This window comes from Epinephelus lanceolatus, chromosome 14, assembly GCF_041903045.1.
Source record: "Epinephelus lanceolatus isolate andai-2023 chromosome 14, ASM4190304v1, whole genome shotgun sequence".
NCBI classification, from domain to species: domain Eukaryota; kingdom Metazoa; phylum Chordata; class Actinopteri; order Perciformes; family Serranidae; genus Epinephelus; species Epinephelus lanceolatus.
This window is the reverse complement of record NC_135747.1, coordinates 31,012,487-31,022,178: the sequence shown is the minus strand read 5'-3', so window position 1 is coordinate 31,022,178 and position 9,692 is coordinate 31,012,487. Positions and strand designations below refer to the sequence as shown.

At 36.8% G+C, this 9,692-nt stretch overlaps 1 protein-coding gene across 2 annotated transcripts in view; it reads right to left on the bottom strand.

Moving 5' to 3' along the window:
- Positions 1-1,367: 1,367 nt before the first annotated feature.
- Positions 1,368-9,692, bottom strand: part of LOC117251509 (uncharacterized) — a 51,928-nt gene continuing 43,603 nt past the window's right edge. For both annotated transcript variants that reach the window (XM_033617887.2, XM_078174618.1), the window contains 5 exons: positions 7,749-7,828; positions 7,131-7,160; positions 6,835-6,993; positions 2,589-2,711; positions 1,368-2,506 (listed from right to left, as the gene is read on the bottom strand). In XM_033617887.2, the coding sequence (XP_033473778.2) occupies positions 2,391-2,506; positions 2,589-2,711; positions 6,835-6,993; positions 7,131-7,160; positions 7,749-7,828 (508 nt within the window). In that variant the 3' untranslated portion in view covers positions 1,368-2,390. The remainder of the gene's footprint in view (positions 2,507-2,588; positions 2,712-6,834; positions 6,994-7,130; positions 7,161-7,748; positions 7,829-9,692) is intronic.

Genomic DNA, 9,692 nt, shown 5'->3' with positions numbered 1-9,692 from the left:
GCGCACACGTTGTCTTGCCGTCTTTCTCTTAACACTCCGTCGCACTTTGTGGTTTCTGAGTTCATGTCTCTTGTTAAGTTTGGCTTCTCTCTTCCTCTTCTCCCTCCACCCAGATTTGGAAAACTGTAGTAATGCTGGTATTTCTATTTTGTTTTTCCTGCCTGTGGGTTGTGGTTGGCGGGGACGTGGCAAGGGAGTGTGCGGTTGGTATTTCATGTCAAACTGTCTCGTTGAGTGAGAGGAATTGAGCGCACAGGGTTTATTAAAGATAATTTAGAGAAGTGTGTTTAGCGTTGCTCTTCACCTCGTCTGTGCCAAACTGAGATCATTCTCTTCAGATGCGTTTGTCCAATGTTAATACAGTTACAGTGTTAGGAATTTGTTAAATCTGATCAGCTTATGTCTCCCTCTGACAATGCATCATCCCTTAAAGGCATAGTTTGACGTTTTGGGAAATTTGATCAGCGTAATAGCTTCCCTAATTACCACTTTACATCTTGTTTGTTTAATCTGTGCTACAACCAAAGTGTAAAAACGTCAATTCACCATTTTATGGTGGGGTTATCTGCGACGCTACTTCTTCTGATTGCTTATGTCACAATTACGAAAAAAACATGCCCATTTTCCTGAATTAATGAGACTATAATCTCTGCAAAACAAGAGCAGATATTTTTTTATCTTAGGTAAATGCATTGTGCTTCCATAAATTATACTAACAACATAAAACATGTTAATTAGTAGGCTTTAGAGGTAGCCTGATAGAGCCAGGCTAGCTTTCTCCCCGATTCCAGTCTTTGTGCTAAGCTAAGTTAGCCGGCTGCTAACAGTAACCACAGAGTGCTCTTCAGTCGTCTCATCTAGCTCTCAGCAAGAACGTGAATAAATGAGATCACCTAAATCAGTGGTTCCCAACTAGTCCAGCCACAGGGTTCAGATTTCTCCTTAGTCATTAGTTCAAGGTCCACACAGTTTGATATTGTAGCAACGCCCACATTTCCCAGCATGCTGGGCTGAATAGTTTGTAATTGCAATTAAGTTTGCGGTTTCCAACTGGTTGGGTCGCAGTCCAAAGATGGGTTGCGGGTCCTTTCTAAATGGCACACAAGTGACGACACAAGTGAGTGACAAACGGACAGCCATCCGTTCGTTGCTCACTCTACAGCAGGAAACGCCATCTAAAAGTAAAAGCTCTGTGCCAGAAATTCAGTGTACTTCAAAATAAAGTGTATTTTTTACAAACTTGACATGTTCGTGAGTCGATCCATTTAGAAAGGACCCGCGACCCATCAGTTGGGAACCACTGCCCTAAATGTCTAACTTTACCTTTACAATACAAGTCATTGAAGTCAGATGAAAATGAATATCCGTAAATATAAAAACAAGATTTATTGCTGAAAACATACATGGTGCATCAAAAACAACCGTAGTCATGACAGATGTGGAAAAAACCTTACAATTTCTCTCCAATGATTTATAGCTTTATGTACACTTTGTAGTAAGTTTGAACACAAAAACATAAATTATGTCATTTGCTTATGTCTTTTCCACATCGAAGCATTTTTATATATATTTTATTCTTTTATAAAATACAGGACATGACTGCACTAGCATTAAAAAATACATAAATCTTTCCAAGTGACCCCATAGAAATGATGAGTTCAAGCTTTTGGCTTTCTTACAATAGATCAACAATTTTGCTTAAGCTGTTTTACCTGAAATGCATCAAACTATATGATCCCTGGTATACATACTGTATTTCACACCATATACATATATGAACAAAAGTTTAATACTGTGCAAACTGCAACTGCTAATAATCCCTTAGGGCCAGCAGAGGGTCAGTTCTGCATGTCTGTGCTTACTTGTATTTTACATGGTCCAAATGTACAATGAAAGTATGATTGGCCCCTTTCTGTATACAGATGACCAGAGTGTGTGCTCACTGACATGCATGATTTGGGAACAATTTTTACTTTCTCATCTCAAAAGTCCGAGCACACACAGAATATTCAATAAAGATCCCCTCTGATAAATAATATCATACAAGTTATTACACTTTGGGAGCCAGCTTCCCAACATTTTCTCTGTAATTACTGTATATTCAACATTTTGGTTCACGCAGACTCCTGCATTCCTTCACTGAATGCATTTTGATAAATAGAGAAATTAAGACCAATGTTACAAATGCACTCGATAGAGTTTTGTGACACCTAATAGTCCTGTGCAGGTTCATACCTGCGAGAGTAGGCTGAGTTCAAACAGACAGACCAATCTACAGTGTCCATGGTAACATGAAAGAAAGGCCCACCTCCCTTCAGGCTTAGACAGACGTCTTCTTCCTTTTTCTCTCTACCAAGGAAGTCATCCTTCCTGGACAGCTCTGTGAGGTCTTACCACTTCCCAGGTATAGGTGTGCCACACTCGTACCAGCCTACATAAGTGACATGTGACTTCCCTCCAATCTCTCCAAAGTGGACAGGTTCCTGTCTCAACGCTCTATAATATCCTGTTATAAAGACACAGAGGAATGTTTAAGAGTCAACATAACTTGACTTGATATGAATAATGGTTATTGTTGACTCAAATACCTAGCCTGCTGGGTAGCTGGTCAGCTAACATCTGGGTGCCAGTCCTTCCATCCAGGAAGGAGTCCACAAATTGACAATGGTCCTCACCATGCCCCGTCTGATCTCCAATGTTGTAGAACTTCCCTAGGGTGAGGACAGATGAGGTAAGATTCTGGCAGTGAAATAAATCTGGTTTTCAATCTGAGAATTCATACTGATATACAATTGGACTGGTCAGAAAATAATCATGCCATGTTAAAAAAGACACAGTTCAGCTTATTTTTCCTTAACGAACTGAAGTTCCTCGAGATGACGAGAAAGCTTTTAACCGTTTACATGGCCAGTGTTTTGTTTCATATTGTTGTGGGTTGATAAAACAACATTACTGACAATGACAGGATAAGAATCAACACATTTATGAAATATTCATTGAAAAGTCATGAGTGTAAGCAAATCAAAATTTGAAATCAAATTTTCAGCAAAAAGTGAAAGTAAAGTATGTCGTCCAAAACCATGAAAAAGAGTCATAGTGTAGTATGTCGTCCAAAATGATGAAAAACAGTCATAGTATGTCGTCCAAAATGATGAAAAAAAGTCATGGTATACTGTATTGTCCGACATCATGAAAAAAAAAAGTCATAGTATAGTATGTCGTCCAAAATCATGAAAAAAAAGTCATTCTATAGTATGTTGTCCAAAATCATGGAAAAAAGTCATAGTATGTCGTGCAAAATGATGAAAAAAAGTCATAGTATAGTATATCATCCAAAATGATGAAAAAAAAGTCATAGTATATTATGTTGTCCAAAACCATGAAAAGAAGTCATAGTATATTATGTTGTCCAAAATCACAAAAAAAAGTCATAGTATAGTATGTCGTCCAAAATCATGAAAAAAGTCATAGTATAGTATGTCATCCAAAATCACAAAAAAGTCATAGTATAGTATGTCATCCAAAATGGTGAAAAAAAGTCATAGTATAGTATGTCGTCCAAAATCATGAAAAAAAGTCATGGTATAGTATGTCGTCCAAAATGATGAAAAAAAGTCATAGTATAGTATGTCATCTAAAATCATGAAAAAAAGTTATAGTATAGTATGTCGTCCAAAATGATAAAAAAAAGTCATAGTATAGTATGTCATCCAACATCATGAAAAAAAGTCATAGTATAGTATGTCGTCCAAAATGATGAAAAAAAGTCATAGTATAGTATGTCGTCCAACATCATGAAAAAAGTCATAGTATAGTATGTCATCCAAAATCACAAAAAAAGTCATAGTATAGTATGTCATCCCACATCATGAAAAAAAAGTCATAGTATAGTATGTCGTCCAAAATCACAAAAAAAGTCATAGTATTGTATGTCATCCAACATCATGAAAAAAAAGTCATAGTATAATATGTCGTCCAAAATCATGAAAAACAGTCATAGTATAGTATGTCGTCCAACATCATGAAAAAAAGTCATAGTATAGTATGTCGTCCAAAATCATGAAAAAAGTCATAGTATAGTATGTCGTCCAAAATCATGAAAAAAAGTCATAGTATAGTATGTCATCCAAAATCATGAAAAAAGTCATAGTATAGTATATCGTCCAAAATCATGAAAAACAGTCATAGTATAGTATGTCATCCAAAATCATGAAAAAAGTCATAGTATAGTATGTCGTCCAAAATCATGAAAAAAAGTCATAGTATAGTATGTCATCCAAAATCATGAAAAAAGTCATAGTATAGTATGTCATCCAAAATCATGAAAAAAAGTCATAGTATAGTATGTCGTCCAAAATCATGAAAAAAAGTCATGGTATAGTATGTCATCCAAAATGATGAAAAAAAGTCATAGTATAGTATGTCATCTAAAATCATGAAAAAAAGTCATAGTATAGTATGTCGTCCAAAATGATAAAAAAAAGTCATAGTATAGTATGTCATCCAACATCATGAAAAAAAAGTCATAGTATAGTATGTTGTCCAAAATCACAAAAAAAAAGTCATAGTATAGTATGTCGTCCAAAATGGTGAAAAAAAGTCAGAGTATAGTATGTCGTCCAAAATCATGGAAAAAAGTCGTAGTATAGTATGTCGTCCAAAATGGTGAAAAAAAGTCATAGTATAGTATGTCGTCCAAAATCATGGAAAAAAGTCGTAGTATAGTATGTCGTCCAAAATGGTGAAAAAAAGTCAGAGTATAGTATGTCGTCCAAAATCATGGAAAAAAGTCGTAGTATAGTATGTCGTCCAAAATGGTGAAAAAAAGTCATAGTATAGTATGTCGTCCAAAATCATGGAAAAAAGTCGTAGTATAGTATGTCGTCCAAAATGGTGAAAAAAAGTCAGAGTATAGTATGTCGTCCAAAATCATGGAAAAGAGTCATAGTATAGTATGTTGTCCAAAATCACGAAAAAAAAGTCATAGTATTGTATGTCGTCCAAAATCATGGAAAAAAAGTCATAGTATAGTATGTCGTCCAAAATCATGAAAAAAATGTCATAGTATAGTATGTCATCCAAAATCACAAAAAAAAGTCATAGTATAGTATGTCGTCCAAAATGATGAAAAAAAGTCATAGTATAGTATGTCATCCAACATCATGAAAAAAAAAAGTCATAGTATAGTATGTCATCCAAAATCACAAAAAAAGGTCATAGTATACTGTGTCGTCCAAAATCATGAAAAAAAGTCATAGTATAGTATGTTGTCCAAAATCACGAAAAAAAGTCATAGTATAGTATGTCGTCCAAAACCATGAAACAAGTCATAGTATAGTATGTCGTCCAAAACCATGAAAAAAAGTCATAGTATAGTATGTCGTCCAAAACCATGAAAAAAAAGTCATAGGATAGTATGTCGTCCAAAATGATGAAAAAAAGTCAGAGGAAAGTATGTCGTCAAAAAAGATGAAAAAAGTCATAGTATAGTATGTTGTCCAAAATCATGAAAAAGAGTCATAGTATAGTATGTCGTCCAAAACTATGAAAAAAGTCATAGTATAGTATGTCGTCCAAAACTATGAAAAAAGTCATAGTATAGTATGTCGTCCAAAACCATGAAAAAAGTCATAGTGTAGTATGTCGTCCAAAACTATGAAAAAAGTCATAGTATAGTATGTCGTCCAAAACCATGAAAAAAGTCATAGTATAGTATGTCGTCCAAAACCATGAAAAAAAGTCATAGTATTGTATGTTGCCCAAAACCATGAAAAAAAGTCATAGTATAGTATGTCGTCCAAAACCATGAAAAAAAGTCAGAGTATTGTATGTCGCCCAAAACCATGAAAAAAAGTCATAGTATAGTATGTTGTCCAAAATCATGAAAAAAAGTCATAGTACAGTGTGTCATCCAAAATTTCAGCAAAAAAGTCATAGTAGAGTATGACGTTCAAAATCATGAAAAAAAGTCATAGTATAGTGTTGTCAAAAATCATGGAAAAAAAGTCATGTCGTCCAAAATCATCAAAAAACATCATAGTATAGTATGTTGTCCAACGTTATGACAAAAAGTCATAGTATAGTATGTCATCCAAAACTACGACAAAAAAGTCATAGTATAGTATGTCGTCCAGAGACATGAAAAAAAGTCATAGTATAGTATATTGTCAAAAATCATGAAAAAAGTCATAGTATATGTCGCCCAAAATCATGAAAAAATCAAAAAGTCATAGTGTAGTATATTGTCAAAAACCATGACAAAAGTCATGGTATAGTATGTCGTCCAAAACTATGACAAAAAAAGTCATAGTATAGTATGTCATCATAAATCATGAAAAAAGTCATAGTATAGTATGTCGTCCAGAGACACGAAAAAAAAGTTATAGTATAGTATGTCGTCCAAAATCACGAAAAAAATCAAAAAGTCATAGTATAGTATTCCAGAAAAAATTCATTACAAAAGTCATAGTATAATATGAATAAAAACTTCCCTCAAAACTTGTTGATTTTTATGCCATAGGAAATCTCATTTAAAAAAAAATCATAGTAAAGCATGCCATAGATCATTTCACATAAAGGGTCATAGTCTGGTATGTCATAAAAAAAAAAAGAAAAAAAAAAAGATTGAAATAGTCATAATGAGGTATGGCATACAAGATTATTTAAAAAGTCATAGTTTAATATGCCATAAAAATTAATCATTAAAAGGGTCCTAGTATAGTATGCCCTAAAATATGTCAAACTTAATTGGTTTAAAGTTTAAAGTGATTTTCTGTTTGCCCCTGAGGCCCCAAAGCAGCTGCTTGGTTCACTAATGTTTCAGTCTGTAATTACCATTGAGAGAGTCACTCAGGTAGATCTTGTATCTCAGGGAGTTGCAGAGCTGGATGCCCACAAACTTTCGGTACCAAGTTCTTTTCACATACATCTTTCCATTGCATTCAGAGTATTCATCCGATTTAAATGGGAACTGAGTCCAGATGGCATCTTTGCCTGTGGAGAAATCATTAAAAGCAAGGGCTTATTACACTGTTTATCATTATAAACAGGATCAAAACTAGGGACGGTTAAACATTTTAAAAATATTTTGTTGGAACACTCCGATAAGAAGAGAGCAAGACAGTATTCACCTGAGACATGTTCGCTCACTCGTGGATCCGCTACAAAAGTGAGAGAAATTCACAATCAATAACGTCATCAAAACAACACAGAATTAACACACACTCATGAGACATCTTGAATCATTGTGCTCAACAAACCCAGACTTGTATCAGAGCAGATTTGGCAAAGTATTTACAATATTTGGCCCCAACAAGCTGGGCTTTGATTGCACAAGGGCAGGAGGCCAATTAAGCAAAGCCTCCCCCTCTAAGTGTTGTCACTGTGAGTTTAAAAACACAACATCTGATCAACTTAGGGCTGCTCTTCAGCTGTTCAACAATTGGTGCAAATTTGGTTTCGATCAGAGTGCTGTGTACCAGGTGGTTGTTAGAAATTAGCATCTGAGGACATCTGGTAACCGGATACGACCCTTGAGTCTTAATCAGTCAGACCCTGGTGCAATGTTGAAATCATTAGACTAATAACTGCCTAATAGTCCACCTTCAAAGCAATGCTAATCATTGCCTGATCATTAGCAATGTATACAGTGGCATTAACATGCAGCGAATTAGTGTCTTCTGTCAGAGCAAACACACTGAGGTTTATATTGTGTGACTTCAGTGGATTAGATGTTTTGTAAAACTTGCCTGATTCTGTGTTAAAAGACACCGGATCAGTGGACGGTCCTGCTCCCATCTCATTCCTTGGTGTTACTGTGAATTCATAACTGAAATGAAACAGAAAAAAGGGGGAATAAGTGACATAATCCAAACTTTAAGGAATTTTCTATTTAAATTCCTCCCAACCTCAAGAACTGGGATGCATAATATTTTCATGCCTTTGACAGCTACGAATGTGTCAAGCACACACACATACACATACACACAAACACACAGAGCTGATGGTTATTCCACGTGCTGCGTTCAGATGTCCTGGCAATAGTTGGGCCAGAGAAACCTAGCCCAGAGGAGGGTTCTGGTGAGTTTTGAGACTCCAGATGCTGAGATCTAATTAAAAACTCAGTGAACCTCTCCACCCAGATTTACTCAGCTTTTGTGTTGATTTGACCCTTTGGTATTTGCAAAACTGAACATAATTCACTGCAAGAAGTACAAGTGACTCTGATGATACTTTTAAGTAGAATGCCAATAGCCTTTCAGTGCCAGTTAATACTCATGTCTTGATGAGATCTACAGTGAACCTTACTGGTGTAATCAGCCAACAGGTCAAGCATTCAGCATTTGTTAAAAGTGCTCCCTGGAGTTTTCTTGTAAACAAACAACAGTGATTCGTGCATTCACTCACCAAAACATGCTGTGTATCACTGAGGTCTAAAAACATGATGAATGCATTTCCTTTCTCATAAAACACTTGCAAAGCCAATTGTTCTGAAAAGTTTGAAACCTGCATTGTTCACATCCATGTTTAGCATGGAAAGAGACCTGGGGTCTCATTTATAAAACAATACGAGGATCCATACTAAAAATGTATGGACGGACAAAAGCCAAAAATGGTGTGCACCAAAGAAATTATTCGGGGCCAGCTGCAGGGGCAGCAGGCCAAGCAAAGCACCCCAGACGTCCCTCTCCCCAGCAGCACTTTCCAGTTCCTCCTGGCGGACCCCAAGGTGTTCCCAGACCAGATGAGATATGTAATCCCTCCAGCGTGTTCTGGGTCTGCCCCGGGGCCTTCTACCAGTGGAACATGCCCAGAACACCTCTAACAGGAGGCACCCAGGAGGCATCCTGATCAGATGCCTGAACCACCTCAACTGGCCCCTTTCGATGTGAAGGAGCAGCGGCTCTACCCTGAGCTCCCTCTGGATGTCTGAGCTCCTTACCCTATCTAAAGGAAACTGAAGAATCTCATTTTTGGGATGTAGATGAACCAGTAAATCAAAAGCTTCGCCTTCTGGCTCAGCTCCCTCTTCACCATGATGGCCCGGCACAGACCCTGCATCACTGCAGAAGCAGCAGCAAACCACTGATCCATCTCACGCTCCATTCTACCCTCACTCGTGAACACGTACCAGGATACTTGAACTTCCGCATATTAGACAGTTTCTACAATCAGGCTTCCACCTGTTGGTGCCTATTGTCATCAGGCCGGGGACTACAGCTGAATATTAGCCATGTTGGCTAAAGCTGCCCTTTTTACTGTTATTTCTACAGTCAATTAATTGGGATTGTCCACGATACTATAAACTAATAAACTAAACTAAACTAAACAATCTGCATTGCCAATTTCCTGTCTCCAAAATGTTTGTAAGCATGGGTCAAAGTTTCTCCCATTAAGTCTGTTTTTATAGATCACAACTTTTGCGTGGGAAGTGGCGAACGCCTCTTTCAGGCCACGTTATGTGCTTACGCAATGTTTATAAATGAGACCCCTGGATACAGTGGTGGAGGCACGGCCCTGTTCATTCCTATGAAAGTAGCTCAGTGGTGCATGAAGCCAAAAAATTTTGACCTCCAGGTATAAAGAGCTAGCACACTACAGACTTCCACTGGCCCAGCAAGCTCCTTGCAGTTTAGCTCTTTTCTAACTTGAATGGGGATAAAATGATGTAGTTGTGCAGCTCTTCTAGACTT